Consider the following 27,039-nt stretch of genomic DNA (forward strand, 5'->3'; position numbering starts at 1 on the left):
AAAAAAGCTAATCAAATCCTGAGTCTTTCATGTTTGGCTAAAGTATTTTAGAAATGTATTGCAGTTCTTTCCCGTTTCCCTGTGGGAAATGGGATTCATGATCTGTTTGGTTTCTGTGTCACATCTGGCCTCACCAATTTTACTACACGAGAGGAAAAGCATACAAGAAAGTCCCCTACCGCACCAAACACAACTTTCTGGCTACCGTGAAGACATCAAAAGTTCAGGAGATGAGTTACGGCATCCTTTTTTTGGCAACATGATACAGGCAGACTCTTCCATGTTCAACACACGATGCCCATGAAGCCCACTTCAAAAACAACACTTTCAACAAACAACTGTATTTCAAGTCAGCCGTATACAAATGTGACTAGTGAAAAATCCATGCACGGCAAGTTTTTCTTCTGACGGGGTATAATCTTCTCCGCTGGGCCAAAAACTGGCAGTGTTGGGCCTAGAAGATGCGAGGTGGCTGCATGAGACGACGCCACTGGGACCTGGCACGCTTCTCGTCCACCCTACGGGCCGAGGCTCGAGCTCGCCTAAACAGAGTAAACAGCTCTGTTGCAACCAGCTGTTCATCACCAACACTGTCTGATTTAACTATTAAGGATGACAATGGCCTTTGCGAGCTCCAATCACTTCTATCCTCTGCGAGCCACAGACATCCAGTCATTAAGCTATCAGAATGTACGAATTTCACTGGCTAACTTAGCAAACTTGATACAGTACAGTGAGCTCTCGTTAATTTTACCTTGTTTATTTCAAACGTTCGGTTTACTGAAACTGGTGGTTTGGTCCTGCCAGCATCAAATAAGCTAATGAGAGGAGATGTCTCTCCTACATTGGATGGCCTCCATCTTGGACGGTACGGCCAGGGGATTGCAGGGGCCCGGTTTACGTATCTAAGACTAAATGGTTTGCTGGCTCGTTCTCTGCAATCCCGGCATGGCGAGGAGCCCACAACAAACCAGACGGAGGTGTGGGGAATAGAACGGAGTGTATTGACTAACTCTATATATTTCGTGCAAACAGAATAGACAGAACATAACGACTCACCAACAATGCCTTTGCATCTTTCCAAGCATGATTGTGTTTTAAATTTGAAATTTCTATATGCCCATTTGTTGTTGGAGTTAAATTAGCTGGAAAAAGAAGTGCCGTCTCCTGCTGTTAGTGCTCCTTGGTTGGCGCTGCTCTTTCTGCCCTTCTCTTAGTTAGAGTCAAGCTTTTCAAGAAGCCCCGCTATGCACCACACTGATTTGCATACCTCTGCTCGTGCAACTGCTGGGTGGCAGCATCCGGACCGGTGGGAGGTGGGCTGCAGGCTTCGGACACCAGGGCACGCAGCCGTTCGAGACAGATGCGCGTGTTAGCGTGTTGGCTGCGCTGCTCCTCGCAGCTCAGCACAAGCTGGCCCCGCTTGTTCACCAGATGGCCCCACTGCAGCGGCAAATGGCACACCATGGTCGAGTGTTGCATGTCTCCGTGCAGGCAGGCAGGAGAACACAGCACTCTCAGTGAGATGACAGCTGAGAAAGACAATACGGAGAGCTGATGGTGTGTGCACTTTCAAAACCTGTTCCCAAGCGCTTGCCACAGTGGTTAAATCGCTATGGTGTTTTCTGCTGGGCCCAAGGCTGCGGGATCGATTCTTGGCTGACGTGGCTGCATTTCGATGGAGGCAAAAATCAACAATGCCTATGTGCTCTGCACTGGCAGCGCACATTAAAACATCTCAGGTGGTTAACATTAATCTGGAGCCCTCCACTGAAGTGTCTCTCAAAGTGTACGAGGAGCTTCAGGACACTGCGTTCCACATAACACAAACCACCAAATGCCAGGGCACTGTCCACTGGTGTTCGTTTCACCAATTTTGACGTGAAGTACTCAGCCACAACTGTCACAGTGCAGAAGTAGTGACCCTTATGGCGAGTATACATTGTTATATATGTTGTTCCATTGACAGTGGACACCAGAACTTTCTTTGCAAAGGCAAATGAGTTACAGCATCTGTTGCATGCTATGAAGCATGTGTAAGCTTCAGGCTCTTTCATGTGAGGCGACGAAGCCAATTCTCATTGAGTAACGATGTAAGTCGACCAACTTGAACTTTTGCACACCATGCAACTCCTTTACTGGCTATTACTGGGCCCACGTGAAGCCTGCTTACACTTATCCGCGACCTTCAACAACACTCGTTTTGACCCTGCATATTCAATTCCCAGCCCCCAATAGAGAGTAGCAAGTATGAGCAATCGACTCCAGGCCAACCTTTCTGCATTCTTATTCATTAAGCTCTCTCTCTCTCTCACGTATTTCTGAATTAGGAATACGGCTAAGTATGATAAGTCAGGCTGCTTCAGCAGTATCTGCTACTTTTTATTTGATGTCACCTTAGCTAACTAAGAATAAAACAGTCTCTTGTGGATTGTGCCCTTTATGTACCTACTCTAACCTTTTAATACGTCAGCATTAGGAAGGAAAAAACTGTCTGGAGGCGGCGGCATCTGTGCGCACCCTCCACAACAAAGGTAGAGGCTGGCCTAAGAATGACTGAGCAAAAATGAATAAAACAATCAATTACGAATAGAAACAGAAAGATAATAGAATCAGAATTGGAATACATTCGTGAGTGAGAGACAATAGAATCAGAATCTGATTTTATGATTTATGGAGGTTTAACGTCCCAAAGCAACTCAGGCTATGAGGGACACCGTAGTGAAGGGCTCCGGAAATTTCGACCACCTGGGGTTCCTTAACAGGTACTGATATAGCACAGTACATGGGCCTCTAGAATTTCGCCTCCATCGAAATTCAACCGCCGCAGCTGGGATCGAACCCGCGTCTTTCGGGTCAGCAGCCGAGCGCTGTAACCACTGAGCCACCGCGGCGGCTGAATACATCTATTGGTGAGTGAAAGACAATGGAATCAGGATTGGAACAGGTAGGAAAATAAGATGCTATCACATTTCCACTGCATCAATCTAACTGACTGCCTCTAAATTTTTCCCCCTGACAAGACAGCCCTGAAATCAACACATTATTGCACCTACATCCTTTGACGGAAGTTGGCAAAAAAAAAAAAAGGTTGTTTTTTGCTGCGGTGCGTGTGAGTGGTCACCTGTGTTTTTAGGCGTTCTCGTCCAGCAGCGGGGATCCAAGCAGCCGTTTCGAGATGGAAACGGATCTCAACCTTGCTGTTCACTGCACACAAGACAAAGACTATAGTGCATTAGAAAATCTGCTCTTATTCTCAACACATTGTTGGAGCAGAAGTGTCTAGCATGAGGCGCATCATGCTAAATAACAGCACCACAGTGTTTAAATGAATTCGTCATAGGACTTAGTAGCTCTGATCTCTATATCAAATAACTGTGCTTTTCTTCTTGAGCCTTTTCAGCACTAATGGACCAAAAATGGCAATTTTTCGTGGGTGCCACTGACAAGCATTTTCAATCAAGGAACATCGTGTGATTTTATTGTCTTGCACACATCTCAAGCTCACACGCAACACATTCAAATAAGCAAACTTAATTTACTATACTAGTACCGTACACATGCTATAAACTGGGAAATGAGATCACATTTTGAATGTGCATATATTGAAAGTGTACATCTGTCAAGTGTGAATACATTTTACATGAACAAGTGAAGTGCTCACCTTTGTTGACATTCTGACCACCTGGCCCACTGCTACGGCTATAGGAAATCTCCAGCTCACCTAGAAGAAATGCCAAGAATGAGCCGTCAGTCGATCACCATGACACCGATCATCAATGAGCCGATCACCATGACAGAGAACCAACCTGGTGTTCTCACAGTCTGAAAATTTGCCGTTATGCCTCCGACTACTGCTTCCTTTCAAAGCCTGTAGTACAGCAAGCTTTTCAACATTGTTTGTTTTTTGGTTTAGTTTATTGGGGTTTAACGTCCCGAAGCAACTCAGGCTATGAGGGACGCCGTAGTGGAGGGCTCCGGAAATTTCGACCACCAGGGGTTCTTTAACGCGCACTGACATCGCACAGTACACGGGCCTCTAGAATTTCGCCTCCATCGAAACTCAACCGCCGCGGCCGGGATCGAACCCGCGTCTTTCGGGTCAGCCGCCGAGCACCATAACCACTGAGCCACCGCGGCAGCTTTTTCAACAATGTGATACGTTTTCTACATTTTGAAGCACGGCGGAAGCATTAAGGCAAGCTTTGAAAGATCAGTAAGTGTTTATGAATAGAAGAGCATTATAACTTACTTTTGCAGACACCTAAGTGAGAAATAAAAACAACAATGCTTACTGTCTAACAGAACAGTAAAAAATAACAGCCAAAAATGTATAATCTCTGCTTAAAGCTTAATTTCTTGCAAAGCTGTTATGGAGAGATAGCAAAGGGCAGTATAAGACATATGAAGTCTGAAGAGAATGGAAAAGAACTCTAAAGTAAGCACAAATCCTCAGAACAGGTGGTTTGTTTAAGTGCAGGGGATAAACATCAAAGAATAAATAAGAAGCAATAAGAAGCAATTATTCACTTCAGGTTATGCAACCGTGTTGCTTCCAGCAATGAATTATCAACTGCAGCATGACAGTAAAAGGAATACATTACTGCTTGCTAGTATGTTTCTTTTCTGATGCCTCAGCAATATGTTTCTTGAACTTTTATCGATACAAAAATGAGGCCAGAGTAGCATTCCCAAACAATATTCTATGCCCATGAGATTAAGGTTAAGGCTCTGAGGTCAAGTAAGTAAAGCGTGGGAATCAATCAAATGACACCAATGTGCTCATCACATCTGCTCACCAGGATACCTAATGAAAAAAACAATATATACTTAAGTCATGCAACTAAAAGCAAGGCAGTCCAACTTGTGTGATAGGAAGCATACCATACTCTGCCTCTTGTGAAGCTGAATGTAAAAAAATTATTGCCACACCTATGGTTATGAAATCAATCAGTAATATTCCCATGCTTGTGATGTACGATCACAATGGAAAAAGAATGCAACTTTATGCATTTCATTTCCAGCAGATGCCGAATTAGAACTGCAATTCAGCAAACATAGTGCTTAAAGGATTGTAGTTTCTAGCACATGTTGTGCCATGGCAGACAAGTAAACATGCAGGAAAACTATATTAGCAGCATTCCTAACATGCGAAATGCGCGGTTGATGTGCACAGCGTACAACGCTCTCTCAGATGCATTTGTTTTTGGCGTGCCTTCGTTGTTATTCGTTATAAGAACTGATCATAGCACAGGCCTTCCAACTGCTATGTTTACAATCTTACAATCTTTATCCGCGCGGCTTACCTTCAGGTATGTGCCCTTGAAACGTCAGGTCTTGGTCCTCCTGGGCAGATAAATAGGCGCGTGATAGCGAGCTGTGATGCGCGCGCGGTCAAGTAAAGTGTCTCCAAGTTACCTTCTTGTCATGTGCCGGTGGCTCAGCCGTATGCCGGCCAGTTGAAAGCGCATGGGAATGCGCCCAAAGGCTATCGACCGGGCTGCGATGTCCCAAAACCGTGCTCAAAACTAATCGCCGAGCGGTCATCGTACCCATGCGATTGGCGAGCATGTCCTCACCCTCAGGTCAGCGGCGGCATTTCGCATGAACGAATCGGCCAAATGCTTCAGGAGACCGGACAGCCGTTTCTGATACGGATGCCTCTGAGCGGCCACGATACCTTAATGCCAGCCATAAAGAAGTCCAAACACAGCTGATACAGATGATCCAGTGCTCCACCTGATCCGACCTCAAGGCTCAGCGTGGTCTTTGAACGTAGCGTAGAAAACCAAGTTGCCCAAGTCACCTGCAGTGCCTGCACTGGCCTGCACCGCGAGGAAAAAAAAGCCTCCGAGATTTGTTATTTTTCTTGCGAATATTGAGACGCTAATGGTGCCGCTCTTTGCCGTACTACCGTTTGCTGTATTATTATTTATACATTACATCGACGCTAAATATACACATTACGTAATTACTTTTCAAGCACGAATTAACAAAGCTACAGTGCACTGTAACAAAGCCTCCGAGACTAAATAGGAAATAGATAGCAGAATTGTTAGTAGTGTGCTTCAAAAAAAGACAAAGCAGGAGCAGCCGCTGTCGACAGCCGCAAGAGGCGCTCCTGAAAGAAACCGGCGAGTTTACAGCTGGCGTTTGTCCACAACCGGCGTTCATCTTCACTTCTTCGTTTTCTAACCTGAAACAGCTCGTTTGGCGTGCTTGGAATCAAGCTGGCTGGACCAGCGCATGTGAAGCTAACAGTTTATCAGTGACGGAACCAACGAGGCAGCACCTTCTAGGCTGCCCAGTGAAATTAATTGAACCTCGCAGGGGCGCAAGCGTTTAAGACGCATTACGGCACAAAGGCCCCGTGCGCGAGAAATCAAATATACCTTAGCTGCGGCTTCACGGAGCCGAAAACTTGCTGACTGGACCCGTGCCAAAGCAACACCTTGTAGAGGCATGTTGTAGGCGGAGCCACATTAGGCAAATTCTTCCCTAAAGGCTTAATAAAGTGTTTCAAGTTGCTGCACAACAGAACTGCAAAACTGTATGTCGTATTTTACACACAAATGTTCTAGCTTCTGTAATGAAACCGCAGGTTTGGCAGCAATACTGGCACGAGATCTACAACTATTTATATATAGACAGCTAAAACGATTACAAAGAACGCCATTCTGTGCGCCTCATTTTCGAATTCAAAACTATGCTTACGGCAGTTTTATATAAAATCCACTGCAGAGAGATATCACAATTCCATATCACAGGTGTAGCCGCCGCGGTGGCTCAGTGGTTATGGTGCCTGGCTGCTGACCCAAAAGACGCGGTTCGATCCCAGCAGCGTCGGTCGAATTTCGATGGAGGCGTATCTCTCAAGGCCCGTGTACTGTGCGATGTCAGTGGACATTAAAGAACCCTAGGTGGTCGAAATTTCCGGCGCCCTTCACTACGGTGTCTCTCATAGCCTGAGTCGCTTTGGGACATTAAAGGGACTGTGAGGAGAGCTCTATTAATAATTTTTTATAGCAAAATCCGATAGCTCGGCATTTCATGGCTTTGTTCCCACTTGACCGGCAGCGAAAGATGCATTTATTTCTGAGAAATTTGGATTCGAAGTTGAAAAGTTTTTCCCGCCACTCAGATTCAAACTTGGGATTCTCCTATGACGACACAGGACTAAGTGACGTAAAACACGACGTGCACATGACGTAACGCAGACTCCGTGATTTCTGCAACCAGCAGAGCGGCTTAGCAGCAGCCGAAATGAAAGCTACCGCCGGCCGCACGTTGAAGGCATCTATCGGCTATTGCGGCCGTCGCTACCGTCGCTTCGCTTACGTTTGCACCGGCGTTTTGCCAGCATTACGATGGATCCTGTTCTCGAAGCCGTCGACGAAGTTCTCGCAAATAGACACCTTTAGCATACCGTGTACCATGTTACCGTTAGCAGAATACCGGGAGCCCGCCTACAGCCGGCGAGCAGACGCTGATTGGTCCCGATGCTGCAAGCGCGCGCGTAGCTGCCGGGTACGTGGCGCCATCTGGCGACGTCAAGGAGATTCACGCATGCATTGGCTGCGCCTCAGTGATTCATGGCTCCTCGTGTCCCAGTGTTACTAGAACCATTGGTTCTAGCAACACTGTTTTGTCCTATGACATCACGCTTGTACTTGCGAGTTTGGCCTGTGGTGGCGATACCTGTATTTTGGTTCTTGCTCTTTTCTACGTTACAAGAGCTTTGTTGTCAGTATGAGTGGCGTTTTTGTAATCAGGAGCTGGTATTCTGTCGATACAAGCCAACTTCAATTTCTCCTCCGTGTCCCTTTAAACCCCATAGCCCAACCCCCATATCACAGGTGTGAAGAGCACAGACAACAAGAAGCAACATGACACACGTGCCAAAAGATCGCTCGCATCCGACAGATCCAGATATGAATGCAACAGCATTCATACACACAAGCATCTCCCATACACATGCAATAAGAAACATGCCTCCTCGTCTTCAGATCGATTTAATTTTGCTGCACAAGCCACCATGCAGAGCACTGCACGTTGCCTACTGCATCAGCAATGCAGCGTGTGCACATGCTTGTCGCATGCAGTTGGAATTTTAGAAAAACACGGGCACTGTACAGGTCTGGCTCACACGCAACACTTGTTCCACTTGTCAAACAACCTGTGAAGTAGGCCCAGCCCTGAAGCACATAAACAATGCTGGACTCCCACAAACAGGCAGTAGCTGTGCATTGCAACAATCTTTCTTTGGAACTCAGCAGTTTCAAGTTAAACCTTTTACATGGCCCATGTTGATGGTTGTAAAATGAGTGCTTTTACAGCCACGTTGGACCTTTCACAAGGCCCACAACGCACTTTCTTGTTTGTTTCAGAATACTTCAACAAACAATGAATACACACGCTGTAAAAAAAGAAGACAAGAATGCATTACAGAACTGCCATGATTTATATATACAGTCTTTACTATGTTGAGTGTAGGTCTGCTAATGCACATTCGAGTGCAGGGTCTGTGGCAGAGGTTTTCAACTCCTGGGGTTGCTCCGGTCGAGGCTCCTTTTCTTCCGCTTCCTCGTCCGAACTGCACAGATAAAGAGAGGCACATTTCCTGGTACCACAGCAAGAAGTGTCTCGGAACACTTTACTCTCAGTCATTAATAGAAACAGCCTATAAGGCGCCCCAGCAATATGGAATCCTGAGTGCACGAAAGGTGTGGAAACATCAAATGACACAATACTCCACTAAAAGTAAAGAAATGAGACTACAGTCAAGCCCACTTATAACAATATTCAAGTGCCATGGAAATGCCATTGTTATAACCATTAATTGTTATAACAGGGTTGTGCCGAAAAAAAAGAAAGGATGACAAACTTCAGAGCATTTATTGACAGTAAATACCCAGAGGGGTTTGATTGTTCTAATGCCTGTAAAAGCTCGTTAAATCGAACTTCAGGGAACCGGAACGATGTTCACTGTTCACCGATTACCAAAGCACCGCCATCACTGCGCCACCGGGAGCTTTGCACACCCCCACGTCACAGGAATCAAGCCGGCTTTTTGGAAGCTATTCTTATGGGAAATTCAAGAAGCATGCAGAACCAAGGGTGCGGTGACAGCTGACAAGAGAAAAACCGCGCTGGCTGCATGCACGCGCGCTGCACTGACTGATTAGGGGTACGCATGGCGTGCGTAGCCAATGCAGCAATGCAGCAGCTCTCCTGACGCGATGACGCCTGCCTCTTTTGCTTTCGTGGCGTTGCTGCGCCAGCTTAGTCCATTGGTCGGCCCCACACATGCACGCTTTTGTGTTGTAAGCATGGTTTTGCTGGTGTGGTTGTAGCATTTCTTTTCTTTTTCTGTAATGGTTGACACTCAATTACCAGATTTAATTGTTATAACCAATAATGTGCCTTGACAGCATTGCTATAAGCAGTTTATTCTGCCATAGAACACATGGCAAAGCTGATGGTGCCATGACCGACCATTGTTATATCCGATATATTGTTATAACCAGTATTGTTATAAGTGGACTTGACTGTATATACTTTTTGCTGGATGTCAAAAGCACTAACCTTTAAAACAAAATGTGAAAGCAAAGGCACCGTAATTTACAAGCACTATGCAAAATTGGTGCACTTATCCACAGATTACGTAAATACATCCAAAAACATTCAGTTTAATCTTTACTTGACAGAAATATCTAAAAACAAAAGAACAAATAGTAAATTCTGGCATTTTTGCCCAAACTTTTCTGCAGCTTATTGGTTTATGGTTTATGGGGTTTAACGTCCCAAAGCGACTAAGGCTATGAGAGACGCCGTAGTGGAGGGCTCCGGAAATTTCGACCACCTGGGGTTCTTTAATGTCCACTGACATCGCACAGTACACGGGCCTCTAGAATTTCTCCTCCAAAGAAATTCAACCGCCGCGGCCGGGATCGAACCCGTGTCTTTCGGGTCAGCAGCCGAGCACCATAACCGCTGAGCCACCGCGGCGGCTTCTGCAGCTTATTCTTCGAATGTATGAGAGAGCCGGGAACCAGGGTATTTTGTGACCAATGAACATGTAGTTGTAACAAGAGTAGCACGGCCAAGCTTCTTTGACCAGATACTAACCAGGCACTAACTTATGTAATACCTCTTGTGGGTCTTTAAGGTAATAAAATGAATGAATGAATGAGATAAAAAACAATATTTACATTATCATCTATTAAAGGGACCCTGAAATCATTGCAGAGGTGGTCTTTGTGGGTATTCGAGTGAAATATGAAAGCTCTGCATGGACCCATAATTTAGAAATACTTTTTTAAAACCACCATTGCAGTAGCTCGCAACCTATTAGGGCGACATATCTCAGTGCGTCTCCTACCACGATGACGCCAGTGGGCAGATGGGCCAGCCTTCAAGCTCGCACTGTCTGCCCACTGATGTCATCGGGGTAGGGGATGATGATGATGATGATGATGATGATGAAAACTTAATTTGTAACAAGGAAGTTTTGGACACGTAGGTCCTTGGGCCCCCGCACGGCCCCACTGCACTCAAATGTTCATGTCCCGGAGGCTCATGACATGCGGTGAGGTAAGCCGCCCTGCGAGCTACTGCGACAGCAATTTTTAAAAATTATTTCTAAATTATGAGGCCCATGCACAGCTTTCAAATTTCACTCGAACACCCACAAAGACCACCTCTACAGATCTGCTGCACAACAATGCGTCCACTGAAATCATTTCAGGGTCCCTTTAATGAGTGCAGCAAAGAGTGTTGGTTCACAGGTGGCAGCACTGTCCCACCACCGATACACTGTGCAAGCGCTCACCTCTCAGTGCTGCTGCTGTCAGTGGGTGGCAGCTCCATGTCACCTACACAAGAAAGGCACAGTCACCATTACAGTATACCATCTTCCTATCAAAGGCGAGGTTTGTTAGCCACTCTGAAATGTTAGGATGACATTTTAAAGGTGCACTGAAGAGGATTCTGAACTTGTCTTTTTGCCGCGGGAACTCAATCTACACGTTCCTAGCCTTCTTAGAAACTGCGACTTATTGCCCTGTATGGCCGATTTCCCTAATTAAATCGGATTAACGTCCGGCTCCCGCCCTTTTTTTTAAATTCTGCCTCGTGCGGTGGGCGGAGTCGACCAACGCGTGGAGTGCCTTTCAGCCAGCTCCGTGGAGGCTTTGCTTTCTTTATGTTGTTTTTTAGGTTTCGGTGAATAAATAGTTTCATTCGCAGATAATATAACCGCAAAATAAGCCCGCAGAAATAAAAATACGCGCGGACTATTTGCTTCTGCGGATTACTACGTATTATTTTGCCGTTGGCAGAGCGGCAAGCTGCCACGGGACTGGGTGAAAGGCACTCTGCGCCTTGTTCGACTCCGCCCACCGTACGAGGGAGAATTAAAAAAAAAACCCGGGAGCCGGACATTAATTCGATTTAATAGGAAATTCGGCCACACAGGTCAATAAATCGAAGTTTCTAAGAATGCCCAGAACTTGTAGATGGAGTTCCCGCGGCAAAAAGATGAGTTCAGATTCCTCTTCAGTGCACCTTTAAGGCTTCCACAGTGGAGAAAATCCGACAGTGTTATAAGCGAAAAATCCCCGGAGAAGCAACCTAGTTGGGCCACCTAGGTGATGTGACATTGCGGCATCATCACAAGCTTCCCATAGGATTGTGATGATGCTTCCCACCGTGGCAGGAGGCAGTTATATTAATGACTGGTCATGAGAGGTTGCTCGGGGAGAGGAACCTGGGTCTCACAAGCCCCATCATTGGCTGCATTTGAGCTCACAGTGAGCTATGAATGTAGAGTAGAGAATGACGAATACTACATATATGGGCATTATCCCATCAACGCTATCCCATCATACCCTTAACCCTTTCACTGCCAGGTTTTTTTACTCACATCTGCACACACCCTGCCGGTTTTTTTTTGCATGTTAGTTTCCTGGAAATTTTTTGCTTGTAACGCACTAAAATGCTCTGCAGGACATGTAGACATGTTTATTCAGGATAATCGTATAGATATTAGTTGTAATGAATCAAATCTTCCAGCACCAATCTGGCCTGTCGGATTTCCTCTTCTTACGCGGATTTTTCGGTGGCAGGGGGACTTCATCGCTGTCATCGCTCGATAAGGCATTTAGGTGGGCTCCTTCCTCGTTCTCAATATCATAGGACTCCGAATTCACAAGCAATTTTGAATTTCTTCGTCTGTCAAAGCGTGGACGAGTGTGGCACATAGCCTCATGGCTGCTGTGTGCAGACCAAAACGAAGTGACTCGGATGTGGAAGCATGCGCGCCATCTGTTGTTTAAAATTCACCCTACAAGATCTATGAATTTACGGAGTCTCTCCATAGATGGCGCTACATGGTTGCAAAGTTTTTTTTTAAATTAGTACTAGCGGGAGCGGCAGGGGGTGAGTTAGAAAGCCAAAACGAGTTAACTCGGGAGAGGCAGGGCGTGTGCATATGTGGTAGCCCAGGTTATCTCGGGAGTGGCAGATTAAGGGTTAAGGCGGAGCTTAGATGTCCCTCAAGTTTTTTTTAATTATGTTGATAGGACCAAAGCAGTAGTTTAAATTAACCGGATGTTGATATTAAGCAAGTACAAACTAAAAGAGACTCAACTGAAGTAGGAAGACTGCTTGCGTCATCTATTTTTTTATCTTCATCCCTCCCATTACCGCGCTCGCCCAACACTGCACTTCGAAGCAAAGAGCCTGCCTCGGTTCTGCCTGTCCCAGCGAGCCTGCTCCAGGTGTTTCTGCTGCACTTCCAGCACTCCAGCTCCGTCAGCAGCTGCTCCGTAGGCCTCTAATAGCTCCCCGTTCAGCTCCAGGAAGGCATGGCCCCACTTGAATGGCCGCAAGCAATCGGCGGCCAGCTGCTCAAAGCCTGCACGTCCACAGCAAGCAAACTCGCACTCAGTGGGCACTACTACAGCAGGCGATTATTTTTTGGAGGGCTGGGCACGAACAGAGTATCTTAGATACCGATACCCTCAAAAATTGTATATCCGATACCAATACGAAATACCAATCCAGGATTGATTTCCAATACAAATACTTGGTATTGAATAGTAGATACTTCAATACACCATTGAAATCGTCAATATTAACAAAGCTGGTAACATGATTTGCTAAGATAAAAAATTTCTCGATGCTTTTTGGAATTTTTAGTGTATCTGATAGAGTGCACTGTATTTGATCGAAAGGGTTTAAATGAATCTGGCCACATAGATATTTTTAAGCTCCACTTTTGGCGCAGCTGGTTCCGTTAAAGCTTTAGCCCTGGACTGAAGCCATGGTGACGTTGAAACGATCACTTCCGTGAAACAATCACTTCCGTGAGCAGCCAAGCAAAATCTTTTTAAATCTCACGTCCTTCACGGGAACTGGTCTCCGAGTACTTAACCCTTTCAGGCGCTTCGTACACAATTGTGTAAGCGACAAACTTACAGCTTTTTCTGAGAAACTAGAGCACTTAACAGTGATTTCATTATTGAAATCAAATTGAGCACCCTTCTTGTTGCAAATAAGTTGCTTTTTTGTACCATGTAGCGAATGCAGTAAATAATATTTCACATAAGAGTGAGCTACGCAGCACTTTGTCCGCCCTTTTTGTGCAGACAGATTTTGCCCAGAGTGAAAACATCGATTGTTTTTGCTCATGAGCGTAATGTGAATCTTCGAAACACAAAGCGATTCCACGATCCCTAGGGTGTTTACCTGACACACGAGAACATTTTGATGTCATTATTTCTAACAAATTTGACACTTTGTACAGAATTCTCCACATTGTTGTAAGAACTGACCTGCTGGTCTTTTACGCTCGAAAACTAACAAATTCCCTTTCTTGAGGCCTGAATATACTACTTAGGTGAAAAAAACAATGGATTTCAGTGAAAACAAAAAACGGCGCCTGAAAGGGTTAAATACATATGAAAAAACTTGAAAGTGTTTCTGATGCTCTTTCGTTTGTTAATGCAGTGTTTACCGGTAGCCTCTGTGTTGCCCTGTGCTAAAATCTACAAGCTGTGTGTGCTTGGGAAAGCCGAACAGTATTTGAAGTTGAACACTCTATGCGAAAGGGTAGAAGGAAAACAACAAAGAATAAAAACGCTGAAAGTTTCTATTTAAAAAAAGCATATTTTGCTAATCTCTGTTATTTAAAAGCTTTTTTACTTAGCGGCAGTAAGTAACGGCACTTTCTGAAACCGCCGGTCGGAATGAGCCCCGTGATTCAGCTGTGCTTTAAGCAAAAAAAATGAAAGTCTCTCTACAGCAGCACACAAGCTTGCTGCCGTGTTGTATTTCATGAAGGTGTTTTTGTCAACGGATAAGAGTAAAGCATAGCCACGTCAACTCAAGGATTACAAAGTTATACCGTATTGTGCGTTTTTATCGTAAAGACTTTCAAAAATTTTCCCGCCTCAACTGCTCGCTCGTTTGCGGTGAAACTGCACACAGACCTTGCGCAATACGGTAACTTTTGTATCGTAGCAAGTTTTACAACGGTACTTACTTAGTTGAGCCGTGCATGATGCGAAATCGTAGTTGTCTGCGTAGAGATCGTCGAACCAAAACCCGCAGACGCCGTTTTTTCGCTGAAGGGCGGCAGTGGCGCCATCTGTTTTCAGCAGTGAAAAGCGTCACGACAAGGCGCCGCGGCGATTTTGCAAATGATATCATCTCAAAGGTAAAGCCTCGTTAAATCAGTTGTTCTGATAATCTTTTTTGCTCAGTTAGCCGAAAAAACGGCATATTCAAACAGCACGCGTACAGCGTAGGCACGTGCTTCATGCAACGCTCACCTCGGCTACCTCGACGCCTTGTTGTGACGCTTTTCACTGCTGAAAACAGATGGCGCCACTGCCGCCCTTCAGCGAAAAAACGGCGTCTGCGGGTTTTGGTTCGACGATCTCTACGCAGACAACTATGATTTCGCATCATGCACGGCACAACTAAGTAAGTACCGTTGTAAAACTTGCTACGACACAAAAGTTACCGTATTGCGCAAGCTCTGTGCGCAGTTTCACCGCAAACGAGCGAGCGGTTGAGGCGGGAAAATTTTTTAAAGTCTTCACGATAAAAACGCACAATACGGTAGTTACAAAACACAAGTTTTGCTAGTGCCTCTTGAAAGCTATGGCTTGTTGTAGCATTGCTCCTCTAAACGAAAGGAATGCGTCAGCTGATGCATTTGATGCTGCCGACGCTGATGACCCCATTGACCCATGTGTGGAAGTGCTTGACTTTTACCATTTTTATAAAGCAAACAACAAATGTTCTGTAAGCCCCTGATCATGAAGGCGAGCCTTCCATTTCTGTTGGGCAACCACCACAACTTTAAATAGGGGCAAAGGAGTGCTGTTTCTACCATCATGGTGAGCCTGTCTTCTCGTTCCTTCTGTCACTGAATGTGCAGAAGCACAACACATGTGTCGTCTATCCGCCAAACAACAAACGTAGAAAGAAAGACAAGTGACAAGGCCAACAACATTGGCATTCTCTCTTTCTAACTATTCCCTTTTTAAAGTGCACTAATGCATGAGCGAGCACTGCCTTGTCAGTTTCAAGTGTTATAACATGGTTTGATCCACGTGTTTTGCGACACAAACCAGCTAGACCCTCTAGTGAAGTTCAACGGTTCAACGAAGTGGAAAGCCACTGGGTGCAAAGGTTGCGATACCTGTGATGAAGCAGGCAGCAGCCAGTGCCTCGACGCATGACAGCTGCAGTGGGCGGCCGTAGTTGACTGGGTTTGCAGCCACCAGATGGGGCAGCAGGCGGGGATGGCCGCCCCGCATTTTGCTAAACGGCACTTCGTTTAGACGCGCCCATGAACAGTCAACGAGTGCCACGCCACGTTGCGCCACCACCTCCCTGCAGCAATTGTTTATTGCGGAACTGAGCAATAACTGCATTCAATGCTATGAATAATGTTCTCCGCACATCAAATGGCAACATATGCATGGAGACAAACACACATCACTAAAGCAGCCAAAAGCCAACAAAAGCAAACTGCATCAACTGTACATGTTCTGCTTTTTTATAGCTACATCATATACAAACCAGTTAATGCCAGCAAACACTGGCAGGGCACTTTAATATAGCTACACCGGTCACGAAGCTTCTGTGTACGAGAGCTTCACATGCCTCCTGAAGCGACCCTGCTACTGCGATCGCGGCCTTTCTATTTGAAGAAAGATCAAATCTCTTTCTCCAATTTCTGGTGATCCTGCCGCACCCACGCAAAAGCGCGACGAAAGCGTAGAATTCCTGCTTAAACTTTGACTTCTATGTTTTAAAAATAAATCTGCAAATGCCACTTGTATTTTACTCTGCGTTCAACTTTATTAAACACTTAATTCCTTTATGGTGGTGCTATAGCACAGCCGTTTCTATATGCAACGAAACATTCATGGCACAACGGCTGTTTGCTGCTCTCGATTTAACGCTGGCGCCTCGTAGTGACTAGTTCTGTCGCTGCGTGACACTTCGGTAACTTCTAGGCAAGTTTTCATGACGGTTCCGGTTAGCGTCATGTTGCCTGCTCACCGGTCTTGCGGAGACAAGCAGCGCGTGGCCGATGGTGTGAGCACAACTCCCGGGAAGTGCTGGCCCGGCCGCAGCACTCGCACGAGCCCCTTGCGCGCGAGCTTGCGGCCCGTGCAGCGATTGGGGTCGCAGTGACCCAGCTCCCACATCGCTACGGAGAATGGCCACCGTACTCGTTCCACACCTGCGTCGTCGCCTGAAATATACGCGCCGCGATGAGTTTCGAAACTGTTTGCCGACCCGCACTGCTCTCCATCGTTACAGCGCCGACTCACCATCCGAGTCCCTCTCCGGTCTCGGCTCTGAGCTGCTGTCATCGCGGGCAAGCCGCTCTTCCTTGTTCGCTCGGCCTGCTGAATGCTTCCCGCCTCTGTTTTTTCCGTGGAAGCGCTTCTTCATGGCGAAATTGTGCGGGTGATCGCGGCCAGTCTCTCGAGAAATGCTAATGTGCGGTGTTTACCACATGCTTTCCATGCGCTGCGCGCGTCTCAAAGTGGCTTGTTAGTGATCTTGCTGTGGCTTGTTAATGGAATGGGACAGCAGTTCTGCTAAGTTCTGCACAGGTCACTAGTACTGACTATATTTAAAAAGTAACGTAATGGTTTTTAAAAACTCAAATGAAAACATTAACTTCACAAACTGGTTTAAATAACAAATTCAATTGATCTTTTTTTGGAGTCACGCAAAGGATCATGGGAAAATCAAAATCGTCTGCTAGCGCTACTTGGCGCTACTTTTGGTTTCAATCCCGAACCTCTGCCATCCTTTCACCGAGTTTTCCATCAACATTATCGCGCAAATGTATACTGGGTACCTGCTACACATTCTTTACAGTGTCCACGCTCATATGGTCAACTTAGATTATCAACCTGCTTATGTTTCCAAATATATGTATATGCACTTCGCCAGAATGCTTTGCAGCGACAAGGAGCACTTTGCAGGGGCAACAGAATCGAAGAGTGCAACAGAAAATTCAACGACATCGCTGCACCAATCTTGCTCTCTTTCTTGTTGCTACAAATGCACGTACACAGTATCTACCAATTATCGTTGTCCACTTCATTCGTGGAGTACAGCAAATAGTGCTGGAATTTTTGCAACGCTCGTGTTGCTCCCGTTTCAGCACATCACTTGTAAACCGATGATTGGTTTGATTTATGGGGTTTAACGTTCCAAAGCGACTAAGGCTATGAGAGACGCCGTAGTGGAGGGCTCCGGAAATTTCGACCACCTGTGGTTCTTTAACGTGCACTGACATCGCACAGCACACGGGCCTCAAGAATTTCTCCTCCAAAGAAATTCAACCGCCGCGGCCGGGATCGAACCCGCGTCTTTCGGGTCAGCAGCCGAGCACCATAACCACTGAGCCACCGCGGCGGCTGTGAACCGATGAATCCCCCCCTTTTTTTCCCCAATGGATCCCCATCCTAGAAGGATTTCTACACCTATAACACTCCATTTACTTGCGCAGCCACGTACATTATCCACTTATAAACTTGCAATAGTTCATACTGCACATTTATGGCTTGATGCTGTGGTTCTAAACAAGACAGCCTTTCCATACAGCTTCACCTACTCTACAAGCAGGCGAAGCATGTGTTCAACACCAAATTTGCAACAGTAAATACAAAACTGGAAAAATGATACGTTCAAAGCCAATTTCTCATAATCAACCTTTGCATCCCCGCCCTAACAAAAGGAATCTTGAAGCAGGGAGGTAGCAGGCATCTACAGTCAGATACAACCAAAGAGTGAAGCAGAGGCCTTCCAGCTAATGGCGATAGCATAATGTCATAATGTTGTGGTCGACTGCCTTACACCTGCTAGTGTGCACCTGCTACCGTGCTGCAACTGCTGGCAGGCGAATACAGCTGCTCAATGCGTCTTCAGTCTGCAAGAGTGACTGAAGAATGCACAAGGCAGCCAAAGTCTACTACACTTAGTAGTAAAGGAGTAACTACTCATAAGTATGCGCTCAAGTGCAGCCACACGACTACTGGCCTAGGGATGGAACCCAGGACAGCTAACAGATAGCAAGGCGAAACGAAATTGGCATCTCGAAGTGGGAAGAGTTGGTCTAAAGTATAGCGGAATCCCCCCTCCAAGCTGGAGTAGATTACACAGGTTTTGACATTTGTGTTTTAACTTGGTCAACTGGCCATTCTCGTCAATTGCAAGAATGCAATATACAAGTTTTCATTCCGACCTTTCCAAATAGACAACATTTCTTGTTTTTGAGAACAGTGCCATATGAACACGACAAACTTCATCAATTTGTATTTCAGAGCCAGATGTACTCATGATAGCACATATGTTTGCAAAACTTTTAAACAGATGATGCAATTTTATGGCACACGGGCATCTGTGGCTAAAAAGCACCACAGCACAAGGTGTTTTCGTCTATTCAAGGTGAAGTCAAAGACCTATTTCACAAGAACCTCACCTTAAAGAAGCCAAGTACCGGGCTAGGGGAAAGCTTGTACCCATTGTGTCACCGGCAAGTACCCAGCAGCACTGGGTACTGAATCCCGCACTTCTCGCATATGAGACAAATGCTCAGACCACTAGACCACCGCTGCAGTAACAATTTAAAACAGAAATAACATACTCATTATCCTGGTGAGTCAGCCATTATGCACCATGGGAAAACTGGTGCAAACTTAAAAAAAAGGTAATAAAGAAAGACTCAGTACACAATCTCGGGAGACTAGATCATTTATGACGTACATTTATACATTTTCGACTGTAAACAATGCTCATATGGGCAAACAAAAAAGACTGACAGCAACAAGTAAAAACCTTCTATAACTTAGTTCAATATGCAGAGGAAACAGCACAACATGATCTTCATAAAAACTGTCATAAGTTGGCAAACGAAGCAGAAAAGAAAAAAATGGAAAGAAAATACAAACATATGATGTGGCTAGCAAATGCACTCTCAATAAATAACTACGCATCAATAGATATGAGGCAGTACTCCAGGAAGCACTGACGACATAGGATGTCTATATGGGTTGCTTCCGTAAGAAAGAAAAAAAGCGATACATGTCGCAAGAAAAAGGGCTTCAATAGCTATGGTCAAAGTGCAAGCGTGGGCTTGGTACATACTTGCTGGTACCTACACAATGTATTGGTACTTCAACAAGTACCAATACGTGGTACCTGCTGAAGCAAGTAAATCAGATGCATACAGTAGGCAGCAATAGTTTCTGGATGCGTTAAACATCCCCAGGTGGTCAGTGGTCGAAATTATCCTGGCAGCATTTCTTTCTTCCTTTACTCTTTCACTCCCACCTTCCTCTCTTCCCTTGGTGTGCTCATGGCAAACCGTTTCCTTTCCTCAAAAATCAGTTTTCAACTAAAAAAATTATTTTCAAGAAGTCACACAAGCCAATCGGCTGAAATGCCTGAAAATACAAGGGTATATGCATGCTCCAACTACTGATATCATTATAAGATGACCGAGTTGCAGGGAAGTGCTACAGTAATCTTCTTCCGCAGCACACGCATCCCACAGATTTTTGTTGCCAACTGTACATATTAGAGGAAGCTAAACAACACACATCAACACTACAAAGAACACAAGAAAACGCACAAATGCAAACTTCCCTCCAGTAAGCTGAGCACATCAGTTGCAAAAAGCTCTTTTATTCTGTGAAATTCTGAAATGTCAGCTCTGGACCGCAACGCACAATGTGTATGAGACTGGCAATGGATGATGTGTAATGCGTGGTGTGTACGACTGCCAAGAGTTGCCCAGACCATACATACAACAGGAACTCCTTTCGCTTCAGATAAAGCCACTGCACCACACAATAAAAATGATTACAGGCCATGGCTACTAGCAGTGCTGAAGAGTTAAGGCTTTCTCCACAGCAAAGTCAGTAGCAATTGTTGCAATGTAGCTTGTGAAATTATAAGAATACTGTGTTATACAGGGTGTTTCACCTAAGACTTTCTGCAATTTTTAAAAATAAGCTATTTGAATTAGATGCGCGCTTTTTCTGGCATAGCATTGTCAGCGGTGTAGTACATCATAATGCAGCTAAGACGTGCTAACTAGCAGGCTTGTTAACCAATATTTAATAGTTAACTTTTAAACTATTACAGTTGGGCTCCTTCATTATTGAGAGGCATGTAGCACACCATAAGTGATGTCCATATCCGTTTTTAGAATTTCAAGAACTCGATTATCCTCGGCGCTGTTTCCCAACAAATTTTGGCTATCTCGACGAAATAGGTTCACTGGAGAGGTTGCTTTGCCTGCAGGCTTCTCAAACCGCATGTATTTTGGCGCGATGTAGGCGAAATTTGTTGGGCTACAGCGCCGAGGATAATCACGTTCTCGAAATTCTAAAAACGGATATGGACATTACTTACGGTGGGCTGCATGCCTCTAAATAATTAAGGAGCCCAACGGTAATAGTTTAAAAGTTAACTATTAAATATTGGTTAACAAGCCTGCTAGTTAGCACGTCTTAGCTGCATTATGATGTACTACACCACTGACAATGCTATGCCAGAAAAGCGCGCATCTAATTCAAATAGCTTATTTTTAAAAATTGCAGAAAGTCTTAGGTGAAACACCCTGTATAGCCGCTATAGCGTCATGACCACTGTGCTATACAACGCTCGTAACATTAAAAATATTGGCATGGTAGAAGATTGTTGTAAACACTTATGCCCGTGTAAACCAAGTTTCTTCACAATTCCCAAGTAAGCATCTTGCCGGCTTCTCAATTCCATTTTCTGGACGCTGTCGCAGCAGGACTTGGACAGCGATGAGTCTCGTTTCGGTCTCCAAGCACAACCTTACGGTGATTTGTTCTGCTAATAATATTTATCCAAACTTCAAATAGACACATCTTTCTTCCATATAACAAGTGCGCACGTGCACATCCATACAGCACATTATATAACGTCCGTGGTGTTCGCAATAATACGCACATACTAATAGTTCGTGACCCGACGAGTGCGGGCAACATCACTGAGCACGAATTATCCCCATGTGGCACCCGTCACACGGTTTCTGAAGCAACGCAGGAGTGGATCTTTGCTTCCGCTAATCCAGCCTTTAACTTGAGCAAGGCCACGCAATGTCCCACCTGCAATGAATAAACGCAGATTAAGATGAGTGTAGGCATGACTGACATGGTCACTATCATAACTATGGTCCCACTGACCATTAGCTACAACTACGTTTCAGACCGAGAGACAATCGCTATGCTGTGCACTCCCCCCTCCTCCCCTCTTTCCTGACATGCAATATTGGGGTGGGGGTGTGGGGGGGTGTCGACTTACATTTGAGTCGACTTACTGTGTAACTACGGTAAGATGTGGTTCATTATGAGCTAGCCTCCACATGCTTCACATACTGGATGCTTCAGCTAAGATGTTCTGCAATTTTTAAAAATGGGCTTTTTAAGTAAGAACAGTGCATTTTTTCGGCATAGCATTGTCAGTGGTGCAGCGCATCAGAATACAGCAAAGGCGTGCTAACTAGTAGGCTGCTTAACTATTATTGAGTTGTTAACTTTTTAACTATTGCTAGTTTACTTATTTATTGAGAGGTGTTAAGCTTACCGCAAGTAATATCCATATAAAATAATTTTTTTAAATTTCTAAAACGCGGTTACCCTCGCCACTGTGGCCTAACAAATTCTAGCTCTTTCAATGAGCTACGTACACTGGAGGGGTGACTTTGCCTGCAAGCTTCTTGAAAGCATATGTATTGTGGCACAATTTAGCCCAAATTTGTTGGGCCACAGTGCTGAGGGTAACTGCGTTTTCTTCTAAGAATTGATATGAATATTACTTAAGGTGGGCAAAACACCACTCAAGGTTAATCCCTGGCTCCAGGAATAAAGGAAAACCTTAAAAGTGATCAGGAGACAAGAAAGTGAAAGATGGAGAGGAAGACAGGAAAGGACAACCGTCAATTTCTCCCAGTCAGGTCAGCCCCTGTGTTTCCATCTACGAGAAGCAAGAGGGACAAAGTAGTGCGTAGCCTCTGCCATGGGGTCTTAAAAGGCCCAAACACTCGGCATCGGCTCAAACACCAAAACACCCCCCAAACCATAGAGTTTCTTACTATTACCTAGAGGGAAAGCTGGCGGCGCTGCACTTCAGCCACCATGGACGCTCAAAGCATCATGGGGCGGTGAGCTACTCGGTGCGGCACAGTCGTAATTTTTCGGAAACATAGAGTGGCACTACTAAAGCATTTCATTTCGAAAATGTTGTTCGTGTGTGCGCAGACGACTTTCGCGCGAACGCAGTGTGCAAAAACCATAGTAGTACAAGCGCATAGACACACGACGCCAATAAAAGGTTTCACCTTTTCGAAATGCCATTAAAAAACTTCTTAAAGTATCTAAGCAACAACATTTTTTTTTAAAAACATATTTACTTTTAAAAGTGCTCCTGTTAATTACGAAATATTAGTTTTTTTAGTGTTCATCCCTTGGCCAATAGGAAAGCTAGTCGTCTCTTATTTTGGGCAAACTTTGCACTTAAATGCTTTTCTGCTCGTTTGTTGCAATCATTAGACCAGATATTGAATGTTAGGAGGTTTGTAGTTATCAAACAGCTTTCTTTTTCTATTATTTTTTGGCCAAATGTTGCAGTTCCGCAACAAGTAGCTCACCGCCCCATGATGCTTTGAGCGCCCATGGTGGCTGAAGTGGTCTCGAGGGGTCGCCATGCAAACTCCCATAGACGGGCTGCCAGCTTTCCCTCGAGGTAATAGTAAGAAACTCTATGCCCCAAACCCCCCTCCCTGGACACAGCCAAATGCCGCGCACGGCTAGATGAAGATGGGCTAAGCCCACATGCACTTGAGAAATTGTGACATGTCACAATTCACCATCGCATGCATCACAAGTACTGCGATTTGGGCTTGTTGGTTACCGATCATATTTGAAACAGCGCAATGACGGGACACAGTAAGGAGACGCCACGAGCGCTGACTCGAGTTGATAGTCAGCACTCGTGATGTCTCCTTACTGTGTCCCGTCATTGCGTTGTTGAAAATATCACCTGCATGCTGCAGATGTCCCTGCGGCGACTGAATTTCAGCACAAATGTGACGAAAATAGCAAGCTGGAATTAAACCACTGCTCACTGCATTCAAGCAGACAGCCATTCATGATACCCAGAGTGACTTTCACCTGGTCCTCACACACAACCGTCCATCCTGAGGCGAGACATACGCACCCAGTCTCAGCCAGTGGCGCGCCGCAGGTTGCCCACGAGGCACTCCAAATCCCGCTTGAAGCCAAAGAAGTCGCGCTCCCATTTGAGCCACTTGAGCTCCTCGGGTGGAACCAGTGCCGGAAGCAGCCGGCCGTAGAAGACTTCGAAGTCCACCTCCGCCAGGGAGAAGAGCAGGCGCTGAAACTCATCCCTGAGCAGGTCGCGCACTGGCGACGACACGAGGCACCGCAGCACAGCCTCCACAAAATGAGCCAGCATGCCCTCCCGGAAGGCCACCTGGTGTGGAGTGCAGCAAAGGAGAACACGTCCGCCACCCAATGACTTTAGGGGAATACCCAAAGGTGGAGTGAATTCGTAATAAGGGAGTCATTACTTATTAGCCTTCATTTAAACGAAGTTCTAGAACAAGGAAAGCTCTACAGCTTTCACAACTGCGAAGAAAAATTCAGGGGGCACTTTGACTGTCTAAAGTGCGTAGAGGTGAAAGCGTTTTCTGCACCACTTTGACTGCCTCTGTGGCACTGGTTACCTCACCACTGGATGACGTCACACAGAATTAATGACTAATTACTAAGCAATGGCGAATTACTAATTAATGGCAATTACTGATTAATTACTAGATACTAATTAACTGCTAATTAATGACACTTAAGCTTCGCCTTTAGGAGTGGAACCTGACAGCGTGTTGTAGCGCTGCCAGGGAGTCCACAGGAACACCACCACCCATTCCACTCTGATGCCTTGCTGGTTGGAAGCACCTTTGAACACAACCCTTTTTGAGGATAGGAAAGGGCGCAGTAATTCTCTGTTATTTCGGTGGACACCTGAACCGCACCATACAGGAAGGGAGGAAGTAGGAGTGAAAGAAGAAAGACAAAGAGGGGTCGTAATGAAGACAATGAAAATTGTATTTGAGGAAAGGAAATTAGCCAATAACTGTCTCACATATACCCATCAAAAGCATGACACCTATGCTGACAAGCTTCTGCTGACAGCATTCTGTCAACAAGGATGAGGCATTAAAGGCTTTCCCCTTAAAAAAAGACTGCCTTTGGATGAATGCTAATGAGTAATTACTCTCTCATTATATCTCCACCACAATGGCTCAGTGGTTACAGTGCTTAGCAGCTGACCATAGGTAGTAAAATTTAATCCTGGCTGCGGTAGCCATGTTAATGAACCCCTGTAAGGTCACGGGTGCCATGGGTTTCAGTAACTTGGCACGCTGCTGCGACAAAGATACTGGACACTTGACGACTTTGATAAGAAGGTGACTTTATGTAACTGTATTTACAAAAGGTTACAGCAGTAGTCGGAGACAGCTGACCGCAGCCTGCCAAGCCAACCACCGAACAAACTGGCCACGGGAGGCCATGCCCCCGAACTCAGACTGTAGAGACTGGCGTGCCTTGCACTAGCTCCCAAAGCTAGAAATCATGGTTGGCTGGTCGGACTATGTGACTACCCGAAGTCAGCGCAGTGGCGCGTTGGCGAGCATTTGATGACCGACGCAAGCGCTCAGAGTTCGACATATCCAATGTTTAGTTCGCTATCGAAAATATATTTTGCACGTATCATGCTAGAAGAACTTCCGAGTGTTTGAGTTAAAGCATAATTCGCTCTATCCAAGTTTGTTATACTCGGGTTTGACAGTACCTAGATCCATGCATGCCTCAACCTCCACCTTTCCTTTTAAACACTTTATTTCAGAACATGTCAGACTGGAACTGCTTGTAGGGAACTGTTTCCCCCTTTGGTCACTCACTTGGGCACTTCTTGAGAGGCTGTGCGTGCATGTTAGGAAAAAAGGAATCAAAGCCAAGACTCACAAGGCTCCACCATCATCATCATCATCAGCCTGACTACGCCCACTGCAGGGCAAAGGCCTCTCCCACGTCTCTCCAATTAACCCTGTCCTTCGCCAGTTGCGGCCACCGTATCCCCGCAAACTTCTTAATCTCATCCGCCCACCTAACTTTCTGCCACCCCCTGCTGCGCTTGCCTTCTCTTGGAATCCACCTTTCACCTTTCAAAACCCATTGATGTTCCTTGAGGCTAACAGGATTGACAAATTTGTACAATACACAATAAAAACTGAGAACATTGTACACAAATGCTGCTTGTAGCAGTGACAAGCTTATACGAAGCAGTGACTACACACTTCGAGGCTCCCCGTTTTCTAATTCACATTGTCTGTGTTGTCAAAAAAGAAAAAAGAAAAGATATGTTTGCAAAGATCATAATGTGCTGGTGAAGCCAGAGAGATCACTTCTCCCACCTCTCACTGACAAACCTTTTGAAAAAGGCGGCACCGGCGGTTGAATGCGTCCAGCGCTAACACACACTGGCGAACGATGTCTGGCTCGGGCAGGTGCAGGAACCAGCCAAAGACGGACAGGATGCGGCCAAACTCGTGTGAGTTGTTCAGCTGCTCGGGGGCCGCCACTCCGCCGGGGAAGAAATAGCGCCAGTGGCAAGTGACACTCTGCTGCAGCAGATCGAGCAGCCCCGGACCCAGCACAGGCGTCAGGCCAGAACACTGCGCAACAACAACAACAACAAAGATTCTAGCCGCTTACCCTCAGGGTGTGACGAAAACAGTGCAGGAAACTGGATGTAGGGAAGAAATGACACACACGAGCACTGTGTGTCAATGCAGTGATGCCACCACGCATGACTGCCGCAGCCAACGGTGCTTCGCAGCTAGCCACCATCGTCTTCTCTCTTGTCCCGTCCTTTTTGCCCAGTTTTTCATTGTTCCGGGACTGACCTGTTTAATATATCTAAACGCGAATTACGACAGCTTCACTGCATACACTCCTAAAAATTGTACCTGTGTTCCTATGATATGTATATTTAATCATTTGTTTATTGTACCTCTTTGTGCCCTCTGTATTTATTGCATTGTTGTTGTTTTTCTTCTTTTTTTTTCTTTCTACTGTATTTTATTTTGTCTCTGCTAAATCGCGAAGAGTTTAGATGTGTATATTTATGTTGTTCCATGCCTTGCTGCTGTTGCCCTGTAGAGGGGGGCTGTGGGCCTTTGTCAAGCTGCCGTTTATGAGCAGCTTTTACCCACAACCTCCTCCATCATACCGATGGAAATAAAGATTATTATTATTATTATAACGTCATACCAACTAGCCCCTCACCGCACCCTTCTAGATATCACAAGAGGTCTAATCTTGTTACCAGTTCACTGGAATAATCTCTCACTAAAAGTAAGGCACAGTTGGTTTCAGC

The 27,039-nt window shown here is 45.5% G+C and overlaps 3 protein-coding genes across 7 annotated transcripts in view; all 3 read right to left on the reverse strand.

Annotated features, from left to right (window-relative positions):
- Window positions 1-325: 325 nt before the first annotated feature.
- On the reverse strand, window positions 326-5,833 carry LOC149347980 (large ribosomal subunit protein mL62-like). The gene is made up of 6 exons (XM_089587814.1): window positions 5,419-5,833; window positions 5,307-5,346; window positions 3,665-3,724; window positions 3,125-3,207; window positions 1,271-1,443; window positions 326-542 (listed from the first exon to the last, which is right to left on the reverse strand). The coding sequence occupies exons 1-6, from the start codon at window positions 5,569-5,571 to the stop codon at window positions 455-457; spliced, it is 597 nt and encodes a 198-aa protein (XP_089443940.1). The 5' UTR covers window positions 5,572-5,833; the 3' UTR covers window positions 326-454.
- A 2,605-nt stretch (window positions 5,834-8,438) lies between these two features.
- LOC149347981 (18S rRNA aminocarboxypropyltransferase) lies at window positions 8,439-17,078 on the reverse strand. The gene is made up of 6 exons (XM_089587817.1): window positions 16,857-17,078; window positions 16,582-16,777; window positions 15,713-15,906; window positions 12,746-12,916; window positions 10,832-10,874; window positions 8,439-8,593 (listed from the first exon to the last, which is right to left on the reverse strand). The coding sequence occupies exons 1-6, from the start codon at window positions 16,978-16,980 to the stop codon at window positions 8,479-8,481; spliced, it is 843 nt and encodes a 280-aa protein (XP_089443943.1). The 5' UTR covers window positions 16,981-17,078; the 3' UTR covers window positions 8,439-8,478.
- A 4,038-nt stretch (window positions 17,079-21,116) lies between these two features.
- Window positions 21,117-27,039, reverse strand: part of ebo (exportin ellipsoid body open) — a 32,499-nt gene continuing 26,576 nt past the window's right edge. For all 5 annotated transcript variants that reach the window (XM_089587822.1, XM_089587821.1, XM_089587820.1 and 2 more), the window contains exons 17-19: window positions 26,090-26,335; window positions 23,797-24,072; window positions 21,117-21,686 (exon numbers count right to left, since the gene is read on the reverse strand). In XM_089587822.1, the coding sequence (XP_089443948.1) occupies window positions 23,803-24,072; window positions 26,090-26,335 (516 nt within the window). In that variant the 3' untranslated portion in view covers window positions 21,117-21,686; window positions 23,797-23,802. The remainder of the gene's footprint in view (window positions 21,687-23,796; window positions 24,073-26,089; window positions 26,336-27,039) is intronic.

Source organism: Amblyomma mixtum, chromosome 4 (genome assembly GCF_055824585.1).
Source record: "Amblyomma mixtum isolate Tamu chromosome 4, ASM5582458v1, whole genome shotgun sequence".
Classification (NCBI taxonomy): domain Eukaryota; kingdom Metazoa; phylum Arthropoda; class Arachnida; order Ixodida; family Ixodidae; genus Amblyomma; species Amblyomma mixtum.